The 26,750-nt window shown below is 44.8% G+C and overlaps 1 protein-coding gene across 1 annotated transcript; it reads left to right on the plus strand.

The window, feature by feature from the left end:
- On the plus strand, window positions 1–26,599 carry CILP2 (cartilage intermediate layer protein 2). The gene is made up of 9 exons (XM_033956503.1): window positions 1–173; window positions 1,738–1,818; window positions 6,251–6,520; window positions 8,172–8,360; window positions 13,774–13,932; window positions 17,222–17,536; window positions 19,086–19,194; window positions 22,191–22,348; window positions 23,667–26,599. The coding sequence occupies exons 1-9, from the start codon at window positions 110–112 to the stop codon at window positions 26,063–26,065; spliced, it is 3,744 nt and encodes a 1,247-aa protein (XP_033812394.1). The 5' UTR covers window positions 1–109; the 3' UTR covers window positions 26,066–26,599.
- Window positions 26,600–26,750: the final 151 nt, after the last annotated feature.

Here is a 26,750-nt window from a genome sequence, read left to right on the forward strand (position 1 = left end):
CCAATGAAGCGGGGCAGGGGAAAGCCGCCTATATAGAATCGTTTTCTCCGGACCCCAGAGCTGCAGTTTGAGGCCGGGCCTTGGGCAAACAGCTGATCGAGGGGAGAGGATGCAACGGCCGGCGAAATGCGCCCTGGGGCTCCTGCTCGTATTAAACTTCGCTTCAGCCCAAGGTAAGACCCGGAGAAACAGCTTTCCTTGTCTCCTGCAGCCCAGATGCACCTTTCTTGCTCTGCAACTTGTGTATTGCGGACAGTGCCTGGAATCGGGCGTGCGATCCCTAACTGGGACCAGCAAACGGTGCCCTTAAGGCGCAGGTGTATTTTTAAAAACCTCAGATCGAAACTTCCGAACTATAAATACAAATTTTAAAGTAAGCATTTGGGAATGGGATGGGTGGAGGGTGGGGGGGGGGGTGTTGGGAGATACTTTATCTTGTCTGTATTGTAATGATAATTGATTGTTGATTTTTTTGATTTTATATATCTACAATGTATTAAATGAGTTGAGGTGATATTCTTTGTAAGATTTTTATGTATATTTTATTTTTAAAACTCAATATAAATTATTGAACATTAAAGTAAGCAGAGTTAGGGGGAAAAAACTCAGTGTTTTTAAAGCACATTCTGGCCCATCGCAATAATTATTCCGATTTTACGGGGAAGGTGGCGAAATGACGCAGATGGACAGGACACATCTGTCCCGGACCTCCGACCAGGAGACTACAATTAGATGTTGTGGGACTAAAAGTGCCTCTTCTCAATAGATAAAAGCATCTTATGACCTTGCGTGGACAAGTTCTAGGGCGCGCTTGTGATGAAAATTGTACGCCAAATATATGCCTGGTCCTTTCCATTACGGAGGAAGCAGGGGCTCCAGCCTCTCATGGGCTTCCTTATGTAACCGGATTCCCAAGGAGGCTGCAGCGCCCATATGCAAATTATATACAGTATTTACTGCAACTCTTGAGCCTTATAAGACACCTAGGTGAGCAAATAAATTATTCTTTTTTTGTGAAATAACCTCTTCCCCCTTCCCCCCTCCCCCATATTTTCTCAGCAGGTTGTCCGGATTTCGCAGGTGAAGGGGGTTTCTTTCCCAAAACTACCCTTAGTAAATGCATCACCCTGCACCGTTCAAGGCACCTTTTATAACGCTTTTGAATAATTTTAAGGCACTGTGGCTAGATCAGAAAGGTGCAAATATCATCCTCTGAATAGCTTAGTGAGCTCTTCACTATGTCTAGGTAGGAATTTGTGTTGGGTTTAGCACCCCAATCATTTCGAAAAGTTGTCTGGATCTAGTGAATTCCTTACAAGCGCAGAGATATCCAGCATCCCTGCCTATTTCTGCAAAGAGTCTTCATATTTTCCCATTGGAAGTAATACTGAATGGTGTTGCCCATCCTATTATACCGAGGGAATCTCCCTGTTCCAGTAAATATCTTGCTGTAATAACGCAAGGCAATCTTACTGCACAGTGCAGGCAAGACTGCTTGAGTGTTCTTCATTCCTCCTAGAAATTTTCATTCAGGAAACAGAAGCTTTTTATTGAAAAGAAAAACACTCGGCCAGTCGCTTTCATGGTTAAGTGAGAGCCCGGCACGCTCAGACTCCCCTAGGAGAAGTGCCAGCTTCCTCCAGATACCTAGGAATTCAGACTTGAGGCTCTAGGGGAGGGGGGTAGCTTTCTGAAAACATTCCTTGTGCTCTTTCCCCTCTTTTGTAATCCCAACAGAGCTGACCATGGAGCGTGAACTTCCCGAACCAAGCCAGAAGAAGAGGGGCTACGCTGCTGCACCGGACCTGGCTAGCACAGGTGAGGATGGGGCCAGTTCCCGAGGCCACCTTGCAATCCTTCTAACAAGTTTCCCCAGATCCAGCAGGGAGACTTTTTTTTTTTTAAACCAATCCTGCTTTTTGAGCCTGCACATCAAAGCAACATAGATTATACTTATTGTTAATTAGCACTGCAGATCCCATAATGCACCAGGAGAGGGTTGTTGGAAATCTAGGACTGACTATGATGCTTTTTCCTGGAACTGGGTAATTTAACAGTGCTGTGAATAGTTCAGTATGGGTGTGTGTGTGTGTGGGGGGGGGGGGGGGTAGAAGGTAGCTAACAGTTTTCTCTTAGTCCACAGGCAGCAGAATGAGGAGGGTCAGAAGGACCTTGGCCCCACCTATATTTTGCTCAACAGAGCATTAGCAATTGCAAAGCTTGGGGGCAAAACTATAGATTGATTTGTTTGCCTTCCAACCAAAAAGGTGTTCCACTACCTTTGCCTGGTCCTCTGGGCTTCCAGCTCTGTCTGAAATAGCTGGGATGTGGATCAAGTATTATGAGCCCTCATTCACAGCTGTCTGAAATAGTGCTACCAGCTGATTCCAGAATCTGCAGATCCAGTTCTGGTTCTACCCGACTGCCTGCTGGGATATGCAGTCTTACTTTTCTTAGAGAATTCAGTGGGGGTGTCAGCACTGCATATCAATACATGCAATAGTGTAAAACTAAGAATGGAATAACTCTGCTGTGGAGCCAATTCCCCCCCCCCCCCCACCCGCTCCTTCTCCAATTCCACCTGCTGCGTTCACCCCCTTTCCTTCCCTTCCACCATACCTCTAGTTGAAGTTGTTGCTCCTCATGACCCCATCGGCTCTCTCTCTGAAGAAATGGCGCCCCATTTTATGTCCCATCCAAAATTTAGCCCAGTTATTGCAATGATGATTTTTGACCGGAAAGCACACCCTAGGGTTCCTTCCAGAATTTTTCCGTCATCTTCTGGGTGTTGATAGATGACTAGGACTCCCCTACACCTAACTCCTTCCCCACTTCCACCTCCAGCAACTTCCCTAGTTGATCTTAGGAGTAGAATCTGACCAGGTTCTGTGAAAGATGCCGGGAGGCAGGTAATGTGGGAAGACGACAGCTACAGAATGTGCAGAGAGCCACCTGACTAAGGGCTGGATGCGCTAATATTGCTGGTAAAATCCGATAGGCCACTGTCATGGCTGTAAATGCAATGATTTAAAAAAAGATGAGTCATTCTCGCAGAGCCATGCGCGCAAATGAGGTTCACCGGGTTTCACAGAGGTTCGCCAAATTTACATGAGATGAGTCATTGGTGATAGCAATCGGCATATGTGCAGAATAGTCCACGGAAAGAGGCGCAAGTGCCAGGAAAAAAGCTACGCCACGGGCACACGTATCGTAGGCATACCTTATTGGCGTGCAATATATGCACACGTCATGGGCGTGCGTCACATGTGGCTGTTGTGTCAATCATAGGTGTGCCAGCAATATTGGATGGAAGGGAAGGGAGGTGGCTTTCAACAAGCACTCATAAGACACGCCTTTAGTACACGCGCCTGAGATGCGTGCTTTTGAGATTTTTTTTCCCGCCAAAACTTTTATACAGCTTTACTACTATGTGAATGGTGTATTTTTAAAAAAAAATTATCATGAGCTACAGCCAGAAACAGGTGCCCAAGATGTGCTTTTCAGTTTTGGCACCTCCAGACCAGCTGGTAATTTTTGTTCATCAAAAGCCAGCACCCGTTCATGATGGAGAATTGTCCGGAGTGCTCATTTAAGTATTATTGAATCCATTTTAATACATTTGCATGGCAGAGTTGGAGGCTGCTAGGAAACTCGGAAAAGACCACATTGAACCGTTCTGATAATTTGCGCGTTAGAATACTGCCACGCTAAAGCAGCTGGAGCTGTCGTTAAAGGCACGGTAAGTTTTCAGAATACGACCCTAAGTCTGGATTTTGTCTCGTTGCATATTTGGAGATGCAATCCTGTTTTCCTCAGGACCTCCACAATTGCACCTTTTTGCCCTGGAATATACTTAGGACTGGCCTTCACCAGGATCCTCTGTGGTTACGCCAGACATGATTCATTCGGCCCTCAGCTTGGTGCCCACACCCAGTTCATCCTTTTGTGCCAGTGTTTCTTCTTCCCTGGACTCACACACATTCTCTGTCTTTGCAGTTACCACCACGTTCCCCCTTTCTGAAAGTTCCCTTCCAGCTCAGCATTTGAAAGGGAAAATCAGACAGCAGTCTCTCCTAGCCACATCACGGCATGAATGAACTCATTTAGACCTGCAGGGCTATGGGACAGGAGCAGCCAAACAGAGGGCAACTGAATGACAGAGCAGTCCCTGTCCAGGAATGAAGGACTCATCTCCAGCTGCAATACATAAACAAGTGGAAAAGGAAAAACAGATTCATCTCCTGGAACGCAGAGGATAGCAGATTCCAGAATACGTCCTGCGTAAAGGAGGTTTCCCTCCATATCTGGGACAAAGATGCACTTCCCAATTCAAAATATGAACAAAATTAGTTGCAACTCACAGAGCTTGCGCACCTTGCTGGCTGCTAAATCTTTTCACCAGGTCTTGACTCTGAGGCATGCATGGATTTGCAATGAAATTAATGAGAAAATCAGAGCTCCAAATGTACAAAAAGCCATGGGGCAACTAGGTCAACCTGGTCCCGTGATCTTCACTTCCAGCCTATGAGGGCTACAAACACGTCAGATTTTCAGGATATCCCTAATGAATATGCATGAGGCAGATATACAGTGGCGTAGTGAGGGTGAGAGGCACCCCTGCCCTGCCCTCATCTCTGCCCCCCCCACTCCTTCCACGATCCCACCTGCTGTGTCCCCCTTCCCCCCATACTTCTAGTTGAAGTTGTTGCTTGCGATAATCAACAACATGCTCCTCGCGACCCCATCGGCTCTCTCTCTGATGTCACTTTCTATGCACGGCACCTGGAAATGACATCAGCGGGAGAACCGACAGGGTCGCAAAGAGCATGTCGTTGACCGTCGCGAGCAACAACTTCAGCTAGAGGTATGAGGGAAGGGAAGGGGGTGCGCACAAACAGGGGAAGAATGGGAAAAGGCGGGGGAAAGGAAGAAGGGTATTGGCGCCCCGAACAACATGGTGTCCGGAGCGGACCTCCCCCCTCATCCCCCCTTTACTATGCCACTGCAGATATACATGCAAAACTCCACTGTATGCCAAATATATCTCATACATATTCATTAGGAGCATCACGGAAACTTGACCTCTCTGTGGTCCTCAAAAACAATCATTCAATAGCATTGGTGACAGCCCTATTCCCATGTGACCCAGATGCCAGAGACAATAAAATGGTGTCAAAGAGGGGACATGATCGAAACATTCAAGATACTAAAGGGAATAGACCTAGTAGATAAAGACAGGTTGTTCACCCTCTCCAAGGTAGGGAGAACGAGAGGGCACTCTCTGAAGTTAAAAGGGGATAGATTCCGTACAAACATAAGGAAGTTCTTCACCCAGAGAGTGGTGGAAAACAGGAACGCTCTTCTGGAGGCTGTGATAGGAGAAAACACCCTCCAGGGATTCAAGACAAAGTTAGACAAGTTCCTGCTGAACCGGAACTTACACAGGTGGGGCTGGTCTCAGTTAGGGCACTGGTCTTTGAACTAGGGGCTGCCGCAGGAGCGGACTGCTGGGCACGATGGACCACTGGTCTGACCCAGCAGCGGCAATTCTTATGTTCATATGTTCTTGCACTAAGAAAAGTCTAGGCACTCAGTCTAAATATGATGGATTAGATAGGTAAACTAGTCCTAGCAGTTTACCTCAGCTCCATCTACTGGAGTAGATAGATGATAAAGGCATTTGTGAAATATCCTGTTGTGTGTTTAGAGAATGACATGGGGACAAATTTGTCCCTGTCTCCGCAGGAACTCAATTTCCCTGTCCTGTCCCTGCAAGTTTTGTCGCTGTCCCTGTCCCTTTCCAGTAAGCTCTGCCTTAACCACACAAGCCTTGAACATTTATGATTTTAAAATGTTTGAGGCTTGTGCAGATGAAGATGGAGCTTGTAGGAATGGGGCAAGGACAGGAAAAGAACTCACAGGGATGGGTGTGTCATTCTCTAGTGTATGTATGGAGTGGGGGAAGATCAGGGGTTTATTTTGTTTTCCTCTGTCATGGTCAGCAAAAGAAAAGTACAGAAGCCCCCACCCAAAAAGAATTTGAGGCAAAATAAATCCAGGAAGATAAAGTGCCTTCAGCCACAGATTCCAGCAGGAGAAACCCATGGTCTGGGGTCACATCTGCCCTTCATGTAGGTCATTCTCTCTCTGGAAGATAAATTTCTCTCAGCACTGCTGGAAGCAAAACTTCAGAGTAAAGTTTTCTTCTGTTATCATTTTTGTCTTGATAAATCTTCATTCCTCTCCCCAGGTGCATCAGAGTGGACATCCTGGTTTAACGTTGACCATCCTGGAGGCGATGGTGACTATGAGAGCTTGGAGGCAATCCGCTTCTATTACCGGGAACGTCTCTGTGCCCGCCCTATTGCCATAGAGGCAAGAACCACGGAATGGGTACCTCCAGAGGAAACAGGGGAGATTGTGCACTACAGCCCAGAGAAAGGATTTTGGTGTGTCAACAAGGAGCAGCCTGAAGGTGTAACATGCTCCAACTACCATGTCCGCTTCCAGTGTCCCCTGGGTAGGTAAAATGCAGTAGTAGTGTATTTCTGGAGTTCCTTTGTCTTTCCTGCCATGCTGACAAGCTCCAAGTCAAACACGCACATTCATGTGGCCTACATCTAAAGTCAGAAACTGTGGAATCCAATGTTCTTGACAGGATATTTATTGAGATTAATTATAGGTGAATATATCCACTATAAAGAACAGCTGACCCAAAAGGGTTGGCAGTGGACCCAACACGGTCCATGTTTTGGCTGACACAAGCCTTCCTCAGGGGTCCAGGTCAGTATGCACTCAATAAATATGAAGAAGTGGATATAAATGTAGATAAACACTTTGCTCGAAGGAGAACAAGAGCCAAAATATGTGCGTATCTGTTGTGCAGAGGCTAAGTACATGCACATATTTTCGCTCTATTTCTCCTTCATGCAAGGTGTTTACCTACATTTATATCCACTTCCTCATATTTATTGAGCGCATACTGACCTGGACCCCTGAGGAAGGCTTGTGTCGGCCAAAACACGGATCGTGTCGAGACATGCACACATTTTTACTGAAATATCCAAAAGTTCTCCACAACGCATAGAGTTCATAATCTTCAGCTCTATTTATTTATTATTTAAAACTTTTTTATACCATTTACAAAAAAGCTAAACAGTTTACATCAATTAAAACATACATAAGATAAAAACAAACCATGTCATAAAATCTACATAATTAAACAATTTCTTCTCTTCAAATGTCAACTAATAAATCGCAAGATTACAATAGCAAACATGGTTAAGCAGATTTTTTTCTTCATATGACAACTAATAAATTACAAAAATGCAGTAACAAACAGCTGATTTTAACTGTTTCTTAAATTGAAACTGGTTTACACACAGTCGCAATTGGCCCACCTGAGCATTCCACATTTTAATAAACTTGAAACTTGAAACTTAAATCGGGATTATTAATATTCTTAGAGTAAAGCTTCCACTTTAGGTGCATAAACTTGCAAATCTATCTTCAAATAGACTGGCCGTACACCATGCAATGCTTTAAACACCATACACAGAAACATATTTCACAAAATGCAAAACTTGTGAAAGCTAGACTTTAAAAAAAATAATCCTGCATATTTTTGAAAATCAAATATATTTTTTTAGAGTGTTTGATTTCAAGTGTGTAGCAATGTTCTATCAATGAAAAAATCCTGGACTATATGATGAATCTAGTAGATCTACCATCTGTTAAGAGCTATAGCTCAATTAGCAATCATCTGAGATTATGATTTCTGAATCCTAGGGGTATTAAATATAATACAATACACTCTATATCTGTTCCATATTTGGTAGCATACAATTAAGAACCATCCCCTCTTATAAGAGCTTCCGTAAAGGCCCGAAGACCTATTTGTTTGCAAGATATCTCATTCATTCTAAAAGATGAGCAGATCTTCTATCTGTTTATGTTTTTATTTTTAATGTAAGATTTTAATTCCTGGTGATGGTCAGCTTCTTATCAGCCTGGAAATTGCATTGAACGCCTATTGGGGTATATTAGTGATTCATAAATATTTCTGTAATGTAATGTAAAAAATATGTTCTTGCCTTAGGTGATGTTAGCTCTGCAGTGTGCTATTCCCAGAAAACCGATCTAACTTTAGCACTTGTCTGGACCCCTTTTAGATCAGCTGCACTGGTTAAACTGGTCGCGCTGGAGCGCCTGCTCCCAAACTGCTTGTGGGGCAATGGGGATCCAGATCCGCCAGCGCTCCTGTGAGATTGACAATGCAAACCCATCATCCGACGGTCCAATTCCCAAGTGTGAAGGCCATGCAATAGAACGGAGGGTGTGCACCACCACATCCTGCACAGGTACACAAGCAAGACCACACTGGGAAGGATTCTATCCAGTGTTTAAATTCCTAGGGAACTTGCTGGGATTTTCAGAATTTGCTCTTTTAAGGGCTCATTAAGTGTAGTAAAGAAATGTACAGAGCAGAGGAGGAAAGACAGGGACCAATTTTGCTCTTTCAATCTTCCCAGTTCTAGAAACATAGATACTGAGAAAACTGAAGGCAGGTAAGGCCATATGGGCTATCTAGTCTGCCTATTCATGCCATCTACTATCCTTTCCTCTCTTTTAGATATGCAACATACTTGTCTTAAGCTTTCTTGAATTCAGATACAGTTTTCGTCTCCACCACCTCGACCAAGAGACCATTCCATCCATCCATCCATCCTCTATCTTTATGGTTCTCTACTGTTTTCTCTGAATACCTACATCTCTGGGGGGGAGGCCAAAGAAATAATTATCAGACACAAAAATGATAGTTTAAACATTTAAGGCCTTGGGTGTTCTTGGCATCCTACTAACTGGTACCAACCAAGAATCTCCCCGAATTACAAGTGACTGCCATTTTATTGGGCTTATGACACCACTTAAGGAAATAATTAAACATGCGTAGTTGGTACATCTTCAAATTGAATTACAATTGCTTCATTAAGATTCAGTGATAAATTGCATACGCCAGCAATGTTCTTTTGGTTAGTTCCAAGCCACATGGTTTCTTTTTAATTTTAATTCATTAGTAATTTTCCCTAGCAACAATAATGACTTAGTTATCACATGTTTTTTTATTTTTGCCTCTGTCAGCAATAGAGGGGGTGTTCTATTCCAGTGCATTGCACATCTTATAACAATGTGTTCATGTAGGGCACACTGACCTTGTTCACATGTTTTAGGATGTAGGTACTTCCTATATTCTGCTAATGGAACAGGATGTAGCTGGGTCAAACATCTAACCAAGCAATATTCCTTTTACTGTAACTCTGATGCATTTCTATATCATTCAGCTTTATATTTTATTTATTTATATACTGGTGTCTTTTCAGGATTCCCAGGCCAGGGGTGTCTTATACATATTGAGTTATGGGCCCCCTTTTATCCTGCTTATTATAATTACTGCCATTACTAGCACATTGGATAGATGCAAATTTAAATTTGCTTGATTAAATCAGTTCCAGCATCCCCATCCCATATTTTTGTTTCTATCACTACCCTTTATATCTGCCCCAAACATGTTTAAATTGGACTGCAATGCTGACCATCACTAGGAGGTCATTTCAGGGCTTGTGGTCTTGCTTTTTGCTTCTTCCAAATGCTGCATTTAATCCAGCATGCAGGTCTCCCTTTATATTTTAACACCAGGATTTGAAATAATCTACACAAATGCCAGATGTAGTGAAGTTCTTGCCTGAACCTGCAGCCGTCCTGTGTTCACTGATATTAAGGTTGTAACCATGGCCACTGCTGCATGCAGATTTGCCCAGCAGGTAGCAGCCCTAGCTTAGCTTGAGAGAGACTGAATTAGAAAGGGGCTGCTTTGGTTAGGGAAATTTTTGCTGTGTGGTGACTTCAGGCAACATCTTATCATGGTATTGTGTGATCATGTTCAGCAATTGCCAATGCATGTCTGGAATGTGATCTGCTGTGTCCTCAGATCAAAAAAGTACATCAGACCCACAGATACTTCATAGACTGACTGCTGGGGAACATGACACACCCAACATCCTCAGGAGTGCAGCAAGGTGCAACAGGACCCTGGCATCTGCTTCTATAACATAGATGAAGTTTGGGATGGGCATGGGAGCAGTGTGGATGCTAATGCTGAATTGGTCCCAGGCAAAATACACTCATGTTCTACAATCTAATTACAGCAAATAATGCATTTATTTGGGACTCTCATAATGTATTTTCACCACAAGCCATAATGAGGTGACAGCATAGACCAGTGGTTCTTAAATCTGTCCTGTTGGATTTTCAAAATATCCCTAATGATTATGCATGAGCAAGATTTGCCTATAAAGTAGATAGTAGGCATGCAAATTTCTCTCATGCATATTCATTAGGGATATCTTTAAAACCCATGCATATTCATTAGGGATATCTTTAAAACCTGACAGGTTGGGGGTCCCCAGGACAGGTTTAAGCCTAAGCGTCAGAACAGGGGGGGGGCCACGGGGTCCATGCCCCCCCAAAATTGGCATGATCATCATCCGGAGTAGGGGCAGTTCTTCCTTCATTTGCAGCCCAAAGGATGTTATTAGTGGTATCCAATCACAGGTGCTGCCCTGCTACCAGTACTGGCATCTTCTCACTACTGCGGCTTGCCTTCTGATGTAACTTCTGTTTTCATCAGTGGTGGACCAGAAGAGATGGCAGCAGGGTAGCATATGTGATTGGCTGCTGCCGTCAACATCCTTTGGGACACAAATGAAGGTAGATCATGGAGCTGGGTTGAGAAGAGCCGGGGCAGAAAGAGTGCAAAAGAGACAGAGAGGGAGAGATGGACTGGGGAGGGGGAAGGGAGGGAGAAATGTCACACTCAAGGGAAGGGGGTGAGGAGAGAGAGAGAGAAAGTGTGCAGGAGGCAGAAAGTTTTGGGCTTATGGAGAGATGTTGGATGGGGAGGGCAGAAAGGAGGGAAAGAGAAATGTCACACTCAGAAGAAGGGGGTGAGGGCAGAGAGTGAAAAGTTAGATGTATGGATGGAGTGGGAGAGTTGTTGGTTGGGGGAGGGAACGAGGACTAGAGGAGAGGAAGCAGGAGGCAGAGAGCAAGAAATATTGGACTGATAGATGGAAAGGAGGGAGAAATGTTGGATTGGGAGGGGGGCCAGAAAGGAGGAAGGGAGGGGAGATGTTGGACTGCAGGGGCAGAAAGGAGGAATGGAGGGAGAAATGTTACACTGGGAGGGAAAAGGGATGACTCAAAGAAGGGAGAGATGTCAGATTCCAGAGAAGGGTGATGGAAGGAGGGAGAGAGAGAAGTCAAACCACTGGAAGGGGAGAGGAGAGAGATGCCAGACCAAGGATTGGAAGGAAAGGAGGGGAGAAAGTGTTGCCAGACTGCAGGAAGGAGAGGAGAGAGATGCCAGACCGCAGGAAGGGGTGGGGGGCAGGGAAGGAGAAAGATGTTGGACCACAGGAAGGGTGAGGGAAGGAGAGAGAGAGATGCCAGACCATGGGAGAGAAGAGAGATGCCAGACCATAGGAGGAGGGAACAGATTTACAGATTTGTTTCATTTGATATATTGCTAACATACAGAAGTAATCAAAACAATAAAAGGGGTAAGACAGAAAAATCAGACCATGGGAGAGGAAAAGAGAAAGGGAGGAGATGGTGCACAGCAATGGGTATGGAAGAGAAGAGATAGAAGAAATGCTTCTTATGGATAGATGGGAATAGGGGAGAAAAAAGAGGGAGGAGATGGTACACATGCATAGATGGAAAGGGAAGGGAAGACATGGAACAGTAGATAGATTTTGAGAAGAAAGCAGAAAAATGGAAGAAAGCTGAATATTAAAAGTAAATGCCAAAGATAGATTTAGCATAACAGTCAATGGCAAAAACCTATCTGTTTATATATTATCCAGCCCTGTCTTTACAAGTCCATATATATCTCTAGGGAACTGGATTGTAATATAATAGGATATGATTCTACCCCACTCATGTAAATTTCAAAAGGACGCCTCAGCCCCACCACTCCACCGCTATGTTATCTCAAAATCGCGGGAAGAATTACATGGTGCCTCATCATTGGCTGTCCATCTTGAGTACAGTTGTGATAATTTTCCACTTAGTCATATTTCATAATTATAAATTAAATAGTATAAATATAGATATAAAGTGCGTTTGTACTAACTTAATCACAGCCAAACCTGGGAGTCTGACCCGACATATTTCGTACAACAAGTGCTGCCTCAAGGGTCTCCCAAGGTCGCTGCCGTCATCCGACTCCAAGTAAGGCATACTATTTAATTTATAATTATGAAATATGACTAAATGGAAAATTATCACAACTGTACTCAAGATGAACAGCCAATGATGAGGCACCATGTAATTCTTCCCACGATTTTGAGATAACATAGCGGTGGAGTAGTGGGGCTGAGGCGTCCTTTTGAAGTTTACATGAGTGGGGTAGAATCATAACCTATTATATTACAATCCAGTTCCCTAGATATATATAAAGATAGATTTAGGGCAGAACATGAAGAAGGAGAGAAAAACAGCAAATAGATAAGAAGGCCCTGGAAACAATTAAGAGCACAGACAGAAGGGAGTGCAGCCAGAGACTGGGAAAATAAAACCACCAGACAACAAAGGTAGGGAATATGATTTTATTTGCAATTTAGTGATTGAAATGTGTCAGTTTTGAGAATATATTTCTGCTGTCTATATTTTTCACTGTTCAGAAAGAAATGAATCTCTTTCTATTTCTCTGGTGTTGTACTAAATGTAGGGTCTGGCATCTTAGGGTTTCATTTGTGTATATTAGTACTTTTAGTTTGTGATCCTATATTTGTATAGGGGTTATCTGTGTTCTGCATGTGTGACCAAGGCCAGGTGTTCTGGTAGGAATGAATGTTGAGAAGCATACAATGTGCTTTGTGTAGTTTAATTTTGTGGTTAACCATTTTGTATTGTTAAAAAGATTATATTGTGTGTATATATGAAAAATAAATGGAAAATGGCATTACAATTAGTACTATTATTATGGGGGCAGGTCTGGGGTGGAGCTTTTGGGTCCCCCCCCCATTCAAAATAGCATTCCTCTGCCTATGGGTTTATGGGTGTTCAGTGCCATTGGTGGCCCCTGGAGACCTCTGGGGCAGCCCCCATCATATTCTAGGTTTCTTTCTTTCCTCTACTCTCTGCCTCTCTATCTAAGCTCACAACAGAAAAGGGGAAGTGGCTAAGGGAAAGACCCCCATGGCTCTATTTCTCAAAAGAAGAAGAGAATGCATTTGGAAAAGCACACCTCCTTGAGAATACTCCCAGTGAAAAATTTGAGAGTAGACTGTAAGGGATGAATGTCATGGACACATGCTGGTCAGCAGTATCATGGCCCTGCATGGCAGCATAGTTGGATCCAAAGTGGACCCATTTTAAAAATTAGTGAAGACCACTGGCATAGATTGTCTAAAGGTTATCTTTGGGGAATCTGGATGATCCTCTGCCCCTCACAGATTCCTGGTGTTGAGGTACCTCCATGGGCCTTTTATCTTGACTATTCCCTCATTCTAACTTATATATCCTTTGCCCAAACTGCAGACATCGTTGGTTGTCAGGGGAATCAATTTATAAGGTCAGGTTTATTTCCCTAGGGTGCTAATGGGTTTATCTCCTCTGAACAGATAATTTGTAAATCATTTGTTCCTTCCACTGACCTGGGTGTCACAGATACTCCAGCCCAGTTTTACATTATTTTTATATGCCATGCAGAGGCAAAGTGGGGCAAATGGAGTCCCTGGACCCCATGTACGAAGACATGTGGTGGAGGGCGCCGGGTCAGGCGCAGGAGCTGTCAAAAGTCTTCCAAGAAATCCCTCTGTGTTGGTCGACCTATCGAAGTTCAGAAGTGTGCTGGCTCCCCTTGTCAAGGTAGGACTTTGCTGCCAGTTCTTGTAGATTCCATATCCACTGCAGTTACAACTATAGTATAATAATTGTGGAAATGTTAATGAAATAGACAAGGGAATAAAATAGAAAGGATTACTTGAATCTGCCTTTACTTATAAAGCAGTAGCTATGTGGAATGTTCTTCCTCTTTCAATTAGATTGCATTTCTCCCTCCGAATCCGTGGTTTCAGTATCCGAGGATTCGGTTATTCGCAATTTTTTTTTTTAATCGATTTTAATTTGGGGGGCTATTTTTAAGCCCTCTGAGACTCCCCAGAACCTTACCTGGTGGTCTAACGGGCTTTTGGGGCAGGAGCGAACTTCCTACGCTCCTTCCCCGTGCAGATCACTCATAGGAAATGGCTGCTGTGAGCTCCCATAGTCTCTCGAGACTATGACGGGAGCTCACGGCAGCCATTTCCTATGAGTGATTTGCACAGGGCAGGAGCGTAGGAAGATCGCTCCTGCTCTGAAAGACCGCTAGACCACCAGGTACAGTTCTGGGGAGTCTCAGAGGGCTTAAGGTAAGGTCTGGGATTCCGGGGGAAGGCAAGGGGTGGGTCAGAACTAGCCTGAATATTATTTTCAGTTTTTTAACATTCGCGGGCCGACACTGCCCCTAACCCCTGTGAATATTGAGGGAGAAATGTACATTCTTCTTATGAGATGTTTCTTAAAATTTCAGAGATTTTTAAATTGAAATTTATTGATTATTAATTTTATAGGGCTATGTGGAATTGATCTCTGCTTTTGTTAACTATTTTGGATCTTATATTTTAAGGATAATTACGGAATATAAAATTCAGATTCAATCGGATTAGATAGAGACCCAATTAAATTAACCTATGATTTCCACTAGTCAGTGGTGTAATAAGGGGGGGGGGTGGGGGGTGGGGGCTCTGCCCCAGACGCCATCCTGAGGAGGGGCTGGCACCCTTCCTCCTCTCCACTCTCCCCATGCCTTGTGCGTGCCTTCATGTCCTCCCACCGTACCTCTAGCCATTCACTGGCATGAGCAGAAACTTTAGTGTGCTGCTTGCACCAGTGTCGGCTCTCCCTTTCTCGTCATTTCCGGGTCCTGTGCCTAAGAAGTGACATCAGAGGGAGAGCTGACACGGCGGTCGCGGGCAGCAAAGTTGATGATGATGCTCATAGTGGAGGAAGTGTTATGTGGGAGGGGGTGGAGAAGAGGGAGGGGGAGGGGTGCCTCTCACCCTCGCTACGCCCCTGCCACTAGTGCTACTCATTAGAGAATGACACGGGGAAAAAAATCTGTCCCCGTCACTGCCCCGTCCCCGGCCCACTGTCCCCTTCACTGCCCCGTCATCGCCATTCCCTTCTCCGCCCTGTCACCGTCACCACCATCCCCTTCACCGCCCCATCACCACCATCCCCTTCACCGCCCCGTCCCCGTCCCTGCAGCATCCATACAAGCCTCAGTACTGCAATATTTAGCTTATTCCTTCCTTATAAATCAAAGTTCTGGCTGCTGAACTAAAGAAAGAGATGTTCAGCTGGCAGGGCTTTGTTTATAAATTTTTATCAACACAACTAATATACTACTTTATCCTAAAGCAAAAAAAAAAAAAAAAAAAAAGAAGAAAAGAAATAGAAATTTTTTTTTCTACCTTTGTTGTCTGGTTTCTGCTTTCCTCATCTTCTCATTCAATTCCTTTCATCCACTGTGTGTCTTCTCTCTGCGTCTTCCATTTGCTCTGTTACTGTGACTCTCCCTTCAACCCCCCCCCCCCAATTGGTCTGGCACCCATCTTCTTCCCTCCACTCCCCCATAGTCTGGCATCTGTCTTCTTCCCTTCCAGCGTCTTCTCCCCACTCTGTCTTCCACATTTCCCTTCAGCGTCTGTTCTTCTCCACCCTCCTTCAACGTCTGTTCTATTCCTTTCCACCACCACCCTTCCCTCCCTCCCTCCTTCACCATCTGTTCCTTTCTACCACCCTTCAGCTCCCCTTCAGCAGACTAACTAACTATCTATCTATCTCCCTATCTCCCTCCCTCCCTCTTACCTTCGTGGTGCGTTACAATGTAATTTGTGCAAGCCGCTGGAGCCTGTGAGCTCGGTCCCCGTCCCATCCCCACAAACCATCTCACTTCTGTGTTCCTATTTTCCCCATTTCTAATAACTTCCCTATGTATCTGGCATTGTCCGTCCCCCCCCCCCCCGTGTCCATATACCATCCCCATGGCATGTATGTCCCCTTTATGTCTCTGTCCCTATGCCCCCATGCACATAATTTCCCCTCTATTTCTGTTACCTTCCTGTGTCCAAATTTCCCCTCTCTTCCTCTTCCACACCTATGTGTCTCTTCTCTTCAACCCCATCTAGCTTCTTTCCCTCTTTCCTCTCCCCTCCCTGCTTCCAGCATCTGGTTCACCTGCCTGCCCTCCCCTTTCTTTCCTGCTGTGGGTTTCTTTCTCTCCCTCTTCATCCCCTTGGCCCAGAATCTCTTTCCTTTCACTCCCTCCTCCTAGTGTGAGCCGGGAACACGCGTGATTGCGCGGTCCAACAGCCCCCTTCCGCCCGATCGCAGCATTCCACCATCTCCCTCCCGCCACCTCACCTTAGATGTCGAGTTTGCTGACTTTCTTTTTCGCCCAGCCGCACGCTTTCAAAAAGCAGCGCATGCGCGGCTGCTCCAGTTTTTCAATCTTCTCCTCTGACGCAACCGGAAAAAGGAAGTTGCAGGAGAGGAGAAGATTGATCAACTCGAGCAGCCACGCGTGCACAGCTTTTTGAAAGCGTGCGGCTGGGCGAAAAAGAAAGTCGGCAAACTTGGCATCTAAGGTGAGGTGGAGGGAGGGAGATGGCGGAACACTGTGATCGGGCGGGAGGGGGCTGCTGGACCATGCGATCCGTGATTGCCTCACTGCAGGACCAGACCATTCACCGCTCCACAGGGTGGTGAATGGCCTTGTCCCTGTCCCCGCAGCGACCACTATTTTTTCTCTCCCCATTTCGGCAGGTTACCCGCGGCTACTTGCAGCTAGCCGCGGGTAATAACCACCGTGTCATTCTCTACTACTCATCAGTTTCAAAGCCCAGTTTTCTTCTGATGCATTTAACTGGGGTGTAAATGCGTGGAAGTGGGCCAGAAGTCCTGACATTGTCAGCATTTTATAGGCAGATCAGTTTTATCAATGGAGTTTTACTGGCCTTGTGAAGTCTGTGCACTTGGTAACCTGCTGAAGGAGCAGCCATAGGTTTTGCCCCAAACTGACAAACATTGTATCTCTGATACTTGCCCATTTCAGCTTGCCCGTTAACATGCATTGCGGACGGTGTTAACAAGGACTGCAGCGGCTGCAGCTGTCATGACCATGTGCTGGAGGGCCGTGTTTTTTCCACCGAAGGCATGCCTCTTGCCAACGCCAAAGTAGCACTGCAGGAGAAACCTCTGGACATTCTCACCACATCAGGCCAGAGTGGCGGGTTTCGTGTGTTGGGGATCTGTGCCGATGGCAAAACCAATGTCACCATTCGGCTAGAGAAGTACGCACCTGCCACCCTTCCAACCATTATCAATGGCTCTAAGACCTCCAGCGTTCAAGTTGTTCTCAGACGAGTAGGTGAGAGAGATCTTACATGAAAACATAGCAAATAATGTATTTATTTGCAGGAGTTCTATTTCTTCGTCCATTTGTCTATTGAAACATTGATCTAGTCTGCTCGTATTTTGGGACATAAGTGTAAAAGAGGGAACAATAAAAAGTCCTGTCGATGTGCATAGGATTGAATATGTGCAGTACAGATTTAGGTCTGTTTAACATTTCCGAAGGCTAGCCTGAACGTTTTTTAAAACCAAAGGAAGGAACCGTACCTCCAAACACAGGACAATTACTTGACTTAAGCCCTGTAGCTCCAGTGTAGGGTTCTGACGGCTCTGTGAAGGAGACACTTATGATTTCCTCCTCTTTAATGAACAGACAAAAAAGACAAGTGAGATGTCTAATATCAACCAACAGTTACATGTATTCACATTAAAAAGTCCTAATATACTCGTAGTTGCTTGACTTGGAAACATATCTTAAAAGCTAAAGGTCCCAACTAGGATCCAAGGTTCAGCAATCTGAGATGTCTTCCTCAGGGGACAAAACAGTAAACTTAGGCCCTAGGTCAGGGATCTCAAAGTCCCTCCTTGAGGGCCGCAATCCAGTTGGGTTTTCAGGATTTCCCCAATGAATATGCATTGAAAACAGTGCATGCACATAGATCTCATGCATATTCATTGGGGAAATCCTGAAAACCCGACTGGATTGCGGCCCTTAAGGAGGGACTTTGAGACCCCTGCCCTAGGTCATGTCTGTATGGCTCTCTGGGTGTGGTGGAGAACGGAGCAGACCTAGGCAGCAGAAGCTAAGAAAACAATACATCTTGGCTTGTGAAGCAGAATCCAGCCAGAAAAAGAGTTTCCAGTTTATTTAGTCTTGATATACCGCTTTAAATGCCAAAGTGTATATATTTTAAAAAAGGGAAAGAAAAAACTGGTCATATGGACAATACAGACAAAGCATGCTAATGGTTGGAATACATTGCATAAAAATAAAAGAAAGAGAAATGGGCCATACAGACCTGACCTAGAGCCTAAGTTTACTGTTTTGTCCTCTGAGGAAGGCATCTCAGATTGCCGAAATTGGGATCCTAGCTGGGACCTTTAGCTTTAAAGACCTGTTTCCAATTCAAGCAACTATATTGGGACTTTTTTATGAGAATAAATGTAACTTTATGTCTGTTTGTTATATACTGAGGCAAGGTTTTTCTTCCTTTGTGTTTAGCACCTCTGTAATGAGTCACAAAGGACGTTAGTTCCTTTGTGAAGTGAGTCAAACTCCAGCGATTCCTCGTCCATTGAAACTAGAGGAGGTGCTCAGCTTTTGGGCAGTGGAGGAGCAGAACCTAGGATGGGGATGATATGGCTAAGGTCAATTTAGGAGACACAACCTGGTCTTCCCATTGTAATCTTATGGCTAATTCTAGGGCAGTGTTAATATTAATGGAATCTTCTCATTCTGTCTCCTTGTTTTAGCACAATGAAAATGAACATTTCTTTGGCTGATAGCTCCTGGGGGCCATTTTGTGTTCTATATTGTAACTGGTGTCATTTCTCTTCTTTTTCAGAGAAACCTTATATATTGAAGCACCCAGAGTCAAGGGTCCGGGCAGAAGGGCAGCGAGTGGCTTTCTGTTGTGATGCAACGGGCACCCCAGTGCCATTCAAATATTACTGGTGAGATCCTGAATGCAGAGAGCTCGGAAGTAGGGTTACCCGATTTTCCTGATGGAAAATCCAGACCCTTGGCCATGCCCATGCCCCCAGGCATGCCCAGTTCCACCTGCATCATGCCCTGTCATGCCCCCATCCCCGGCCCCACCCCCATTAACCTGTTCATGCTTCGGGACAGCATCCACACATGCATGGATGTGACGCAATGACATTGCATGCTTGCGCACAATGTTACTGCGTTGCATCCGTGCATTCACAGATGCCATCCTGACGTCTGAAGCTTTTCAAAGCCCAGACAAAGTGCTGGATTTTGAAAAGCTGTCCGGACCCCTGGACATGTCCTCAAAAGGAGTTTGGACGTTTTGGGAAAGGCGTCCACAAATCCAGTAAAATATCCATTTTCAAAACAGCAAGACACCTGACCTGAGGAACTTAGGGAGAGAGGAGACATGATCGAGACGTTTAAGTATATTACCGGCCGTATCGAGATGGAAGAAGAGATTCTCTTTCTCAAAGGACCCTCAGCCACAAGAGGGCATCTGCTCAAACTCAGGGGTGGGAAATTTCATGGCGACACCAGGAAATATTTCTTCACCGAGAGAGTGGTTGATCCTTGGAACGAGCTCCCGGTGCAGGTGATCGAGGCAAACAGCGTGCAAGAATTTAAGAGCAAATGGGAAACCCATGTGGGATCCCTTAGAGGATTAAGCCAAGGGAACCTGTCACCAGGAGTGGGACTTGGGGGTGGGTCAGTAGAGTGGGCAGACCTGATGGGCTATGGCCCTTATCTTCTATGTTTCTACCATCTATCTATCTATTTTAATTTAGATGTTTTGGTCCTTAAGTATATCGAATGTTTTGTATATTTTTTAACACAAAGACATTCAAATGAAAAACTCACAAAAACAAGCTAGTAGGACATCTAAGCAGCCAACATTCTTAGCAAACTGACCACAGCTGAGCGGAGCAGAGCATAGGGGCACTCTAGGGGGTACTGCAGTGAAAGTCACATTAAAAAGTCCTAGGTACACACGTCACTATAACCTGCTTATTTTGTATGGTGAGCCCTCCAAAATCCACCCAAACTTACTGTACCCACCTGCACAGTAGCCCTTATGCCTGCAGGTGCCATCTTTAAGTAGGTATAGCGGGTTTTGGTGGGCTCGCTATGCAATATAAGCAGGTTATAGTGAAATGTATACCTGGGACTTTTTATGTTATGTTCATTGAAGTGCCCCTCTGCTCTGCTCAGCTGTCTGTGTGGCCATCTGAAGCTATAATGTACAGTAGGCTGCAATGTACTGTTGTTGTTTTTACATCTTATCTAATCTTCCATTTGTGTGTCGCTCATACCTATTCAGACTCTAGGCGACTTACAGAGAGGGTTAAAGGGACAGGGGGGAACTTAGAGAGGAGGCCTTGTTTGAGGGGAAGGAAAAAGAGGAGCAGGAAAGGCTCTGTTGACAGGTAGGAGAACATCTTTGGGTGGTGGGAGGGGATCAGTAATCACTGGGGGAATAAGGGGAGTGGGGTATGCCTTAATCCTTCCAGTGGTAATCTGGTCAGTTTGGGCACCTTTTAGACCCTTATTTGTTTCTAAAACAGGTCAAACCCCAAATGTCTAAATGGCGCCCTGGACATTTTGTTAAAAGTTTGAATTATCCCTGCAGAATGTCCAAGTCCTAAACCCACCCAAAACACACCTCTAACATGTCCCTTTAGAATTTAGATGTACTGGGGTCCTAATGACCTGAAAAACATCTGGAAAGTCACCCAAAACACGCCTCTAACATGTCCCTTTAGAATTCAGATGTACTGGGGACCTAATGACCTGAAAAACATCTGGAAAGTCAGTTTTGAAAATGGCCACTTGGACATTTTGACTAGTAAGATGTCCAAGTGCCAGTTTATACTGTCTTTTGGACGTATATCTTTTTTGAAAATGAGCCTGCTATTGTATTATTCTGGTACATTGTTTTGATTTTTTTCTGGCACATAATTTCCTGGAGTATGTTCAGTGTGACTATTACCATCAGTACCTGTATCAGTTGCACCAGAGCAACACAGTAAAGGGATCCTTCTCTGCTGTGTTCAAAAGTGTCCCCACACTCTAGATATTTCTGACATACCGATAAATGTTGCTCCTCCACCCAACCCCAAAGATGTTAACTTGCCCTGCTACACCTTATCCTGCCACATCCTAGCCCCACCTCATTTTAACCTCCCCAATAGAGAATGACACGGGGACAAATTTGTCCCTGTTCTCGCAGGAATTCAATTTCCCGACCCGTCCCCATGAGTTTTGCCGCTGTCCCTCTCCCATTCCTGTAAGCTCTGCCTTAACTGCACAAGCCTCAAACACTTATGATTTTAAAGTGTTTGAGGCTTGTGCAGACGAGGACGGAGCTTGCAGGAAAAGAACTCGCGGGGACAGAATAGGAAAATAAGTTCCCGCGGGGACGGGAAAATATTTGTCCCCGTGTCATTCTCTACTCCCCAAGTATCTGAGTCATCAAGTGCATGTGCTCCAGCTCCTCCTGTGCTCGGTGGAAGAAGTAGATGATGCATTCTGTTTCCAGTTCTTCAGGTTATATGTTATTACCTAGGGTTGCCAGATTTTCCAATCGGAAAATCTGGACACCTAGACCCTCCCCCAGGCCTTCCCAGTTTCGCCCATCCCCGCCTTGTAATGCCCTAATCCTGCCCACAGTCCCACCCTAGCCCCGCCTCCCACTGCCTGCTCTTGCCGGGCAGGGAGTAAGTCCATGAATGCGTGGATGCCATGCGATGATGTCACGTGGCATCCGCGTATGCGTGGACTTTCTCCCTGCCCGACGCAATTTCAGACAAAGTGCTGGGTTTTGAAAAGCTGTCCAGACCCCCGGACATGTCCTCAAAAGGAGAACATGTTCGGGGAAATCCAGACGTCTGGTAACCCTATTATTATCTGCTGTGTGCCAGTCCTTTCTCCTCTCTAAGGTGCCTGTCTTTCCGCTCAGGTACCACAATGAAACTCTCCTGGACAAAAAGGTGTACAAATATGACAAGCGCCTGATTCTGCGGAATCTGCAGCCACAGCAGGCCGGAACATATCACTGCAAAGCAAGCAGTAACATCGGAGTAATGAAATCTGCATCAGCTCATCTCACCGTCGTAGGTGAGTACATATATGTGGAGTGCAAATGTAGAGTCACTGCTAGCAAGAAGGCAATTTTTGAGGATTACACTGTACCAATTCCACATCTCGCCGCTATATTGAAACAGAGAAACTGCAGGGCAAGCTCAGTGTGATTCTACAGTATGATATCTGATTTGTTGGTGCGACTCCAGGAAGTACTTCTTCACCGAAAGAGTAGTGGATCATTGGAACAGACTCCCACTCCAGGTGATAAAGGCCAACAGCGTGACGGATTTTAAGAGAAAATTGGATACTCACGTGGGATCTTTAAGGGAGTAAATTCAGGGGAGGGGATACTTGGAATGGGCAGACTTGGTGGGCTATAGCCCTTTTCTGCTGCTTTTTTCTATGTTTCTAAAGGACATTCAGGCTCTGGTCTTCAAAACAGCCTACTTGCCTCCTTAACTATAATCAGGTTTCTGCTGTGTTTAAAAAACACAGGATTAGAAAAAAATAAAACAAATGCATATTACAGGAAAATAAGAAATCTATGCTCCATCCAGTAGGAAGTGCTTAATTTCTTAGCACTGGAACATTTAACTTTCTGCTAGTTATGGTGCATCCATTTGAGAGTGTGTCAGAAGGACATAGCTATCCCATGAGAAGCTATATAGAGAATGACACGGGGATACATTTTTCCCTGTCCCTGTGGGAATTCATTTTCCTGTCCCGTCCCCGTAAGTTCTTTTCCTATCCCTGCCCCATTCCCGCAAGCTCTGTTCTCATCTGCACAAGCCTCAAACACTTTAAAATCATAAGTGCTCGAGGCTTGTGAGGTTAAGGCAGAGTTTACAGGAATGGGGCAGGGACAACGACAAAACTCGCGGGGACAGGGCGGGGAAATTGAATTCCTGCGGGGATGGGGACAAATTTGTCCCCGTGTCATTCTCTCTATAATTTTATAATGTCAAAGTGTAGTAGTGAGGGGCCTCATTACTCTAATTCTATGTAGCTAAGTGGGGTGGAGGTTCCCATATCAGCATATATCAATCCCATTCTCTGGGAATGAGGGGGTGGGATGGATTTGGTATCATTATGTCTATGATGTTTGAAAAACTAAAGTTTTGCACTCACACAAACTTGAAAAGAGCCCTTTCCCCCCCCCAAGCATCACTTGCTCATGTCTTATCCCTGTCTCAAAGCTGAGGAGAGCACAGAAAAAGCTTAGCATTCACCGTGCCCACTCCGAATCATTTATGAATTTGAAAAGGAATATTATGGAATTAGGGATAATTTTCTCCTGTCTGACTTTTCCAGTCACTGTATGATTTCATTAATTTTTTTTTTTTATCTCTAGGCAAAGGACAGTCTGTCTGTGACAGTAAACCTCAGGAGCATCAGATAAAAATGCCCACCGAGTGCTTTCAAGCTGCAACCCGCTCCCATTATTACAATGTAGGCAAGTGTCCCAACAGTCGATGTGCTGGGAAGGGAGGATCTGACCTTCAGTGCAATGACAGCATCAACTTTTGTTGTGGGGTCAAACGCATGGAGATCCAGGAGGTGAAGTGCCTTGGATACACCCTCCCAATCAAAGTAGTGACTGAATGTGGATGTGCCAAGTGTATCAAGCCCAAAATGCTGGTCCGTGGCCGAGTGGTGGCGGTGGACAATGGAGAACCCCTTCAGTTTGGGGAGATTTTCATTGGGAAGGAGCAGGTTGGCTTCACAGGATACAAGGGAGCATTCACCATTGAAGTACCACCAAATACTAAAAGGCTGGTGGTGAAATTTGTAGATCGCTTCCAAAAGTTTCTGGACACCATCAAAGTCTTTCCCTTTGATGAAAGGGGGGGCTCGGTCTATCATGATGTCAAAGTGATGAGGAAAAAAGATCCCATTGATTTAGATGCCAAGAAAACCAATACTATCATTTTGGGAGATGCTGAGGAGGAAAATCCTATTGGAGAGATTGTGATACCACCGAATTCATTCATTACAGCCAATGGTGAGGTGTACAATGGGACAGTTAAAGCTAGTGTCACTTTCTTGGATCCCCGGAACATTACTGCAGCAGCTGCTGCCTCCAGTGACCTTACTTTTGTCAATAATGAAGGTGATTTGATCCCTCTGAGGACATATGGCATGTTTGCAGTGGACTTCAGAGAAGAAGCTTCCAATGAGGTCCTTCAGACAGGCCAAATGGAAGTACATATGGATGTGGAACAGATCAAAATGCCCGAACATATCCAGAAAATGAAACTTTGGTCTCTAAATCCTGAAACAGGTATCTGGGAGGAAGAGAGTGAGTTTCAGTACCAGAAAAATAAACGAAAGAAGCGAGAGGAAAGAACCTTCCTAATTGGCAACCTACAGATACGGGAGAGACGTCTTTTTAATTTAGATGTGCCCGAATATAGGCGCTGCTTTGTCAAAGTCCGGGCATACATGAATGAGAAGTTCATCCCTAATGAGCAGATGGAAGGAGTGGTCATCAACCTTATTAATCTTGAGCCAATGGCTGGCTTCTCTTCCAACCCTCGAGCCTGGGGCAGGTTTGACAGTGTTATAACTGGACCCAATGGAGCTTGCCTGCCTGCTTTTTGTGATGAAAAAAGAGTTGATGCTTACACGGCCTATGTCACTGCCACTCTTGGAGGAGAGGAGATGGAGGCAGCACCTTCCACTCCTAGGTTAAACCCCAATATTATTGGAGTTTCTCAGCCATACCTTAACAAGCTGGGTTACAGGAGAACTGATCATGAAGATTCTAGCTTCAAGAAAACAGCCTTCAAGATTAATCTGGCTAAGCCTAATCCCAACAACATTGATGAAACCAATGGTCCCATATATGCTTACAGGAATTTTAAAGGCTGTGATGATGCTCCTGTCTCTGCTAACCACTTTCGATTTTACCGAGTTGAAGCAGACAAGTATGAATATAATGTGGTACCCTTCCAAGAAAGTGATTTGACCTCTTGGACTGGGGATTATCTTTCCTGGTGGCCCAACCCTCAAGAGTTTAGAGCCTGCTTTATTAAAGTAAAACTCAATGGTCCAGTAGAGTACATAGTGAGATCCCAAAATGTTGGGGGTACCCACCCTAGGACCAGAGGTAGACTTTATGGGATAAGAGATATACGTAGCGTGCGGGACATGACCATATACAATAGCTCAGCTGCCTGTGTAGAATTTAAGTGCAGTGGGATGCTTTTTGATCAGGCCCAGGTTGACCGCACTGTTGTTTCAATCATGCCGCAAGGAAGTTGTCGTCGTACATTAATAAATCCTTTATTACAGGAGTATTTAAACAGGCACCCTCCACTGATTGAACAGAATGACACCTCTTCCTTTGGCATGCTTGCCCCTGTAGACCCATTGGGCCATAACTATGGGATCTACACCGTCACTGACCAGAACCCACGACTGGCCAAGGAAATTGCTATTGGGAGGTGCTTTGATGGCACCTCTGATGGTTTCTCCAGGGAGATGAAGTCAGATATGGGAACAGCCCTGACCTTCACTTGCCAGGAAAAGGCTGTGACACGTCATAGCTTCTTTCAGCGCCTGCTCACCTCCCCTGGCGACACCCTGTCTGAGATTCGGCGCGGGATGAGGGAGAATGAGCAGCTGCAGGGTCCCTCCCAAGTGGTGCCTTACCCTGCAGGAATGAGCAGTCGGTTTCCAAGCCAATCCAGGAGAATTACAAGCATCCGGAGAAGGGTGAATTCCCTCCGTTCTCCCTCCCTACAGTAATTCGCCAAGAAAATGGAAAAACAGTCATTCTGCTCCAACTCAAGTTGTGTTATGCAACTTTTTTTGTTCTTGAAGTCTCTAGTACTGTCTATAACCTCAACATCATCCTAACAGCAAGACTCCAGCAAATGAACTTGTTTCATAGAAAGACCTTGCCATTGTGCACCCTCTGAGTAGCCCCAAAATGAAACTGAGAACAGTCATATTCATATATTCATTCTACAAGGACCAAAAAACTCATGTCTCGTTAGTGAAACATTGGTAAAGAAAATGAAGAAGGTACCGTGAAAGAATTTCACAATACAACATAAACTAGAGTGCACATTTCAGGTTTATCCATTTTTTACTTGACTTTTAATATATCTTTTTTTTATTGTTAATGATATTCAAACAATGCTCTTTTCTCTTTGCAACTTCCTAATAACTTACTGTCAGCAGACATACTGGGGAAGCATTTTGTTCTAGTTTGTCTGTATCACTCCTCATTAACCAATGGGGGAAAATATATGGTTTGGGCTGTTTTTTTTAAAATTAGTTCTGCTTCCCTAGTTCTCTTTCTCGAGTCTCCTATGCTCTTGGCCCCTTAGCTCATGGCAGCCAGAGACAACACAGAGTCTATGTGTTTGTAGAGTGGAAAGGCCAGTGTTCCAGTATCAATGAGATGGAACCTTCAACATCAATTTTC

Source organism: Geotrypetes seraphini, chromosome 8 (assembly GCF_902459505.1).
Source record: "Geotrypetes seraphini chromosome 8, aGeoSer1.1, whole genome shotgun sequence".
NCBI lineage: Eukaryota > Metazoa > Chordata > Amphibia > Gymnophiona > Dermophiidae > Geotrypetes > Geotrypetes seraphini.

Excerpts from the sequence above, each read along its gene's own strand:
- CILP2 (XM_033956503.1), top strand. The coding sequence starts at position 110 with ATGCAACGGCCGGCGAAATGCGCCCTGGGGCTCCTGCTCGTATTAAAC. Across the intron at positions 13,933-17,221 it reads TGCTGGCTCCCCTTGTCAAG|CTTGCCCGTTAACATGCATT; the intron begins GTAGGACTTTGC and ends TGCCCATTTCAG. Across the intron at positions 19,195-22,190 it reads GTGCCATTCAAATATTACTG|GTACCACAATGAAACTCTCC; the intron begins GTGAGATCCTGA and ends CTTTCCGCTCAG.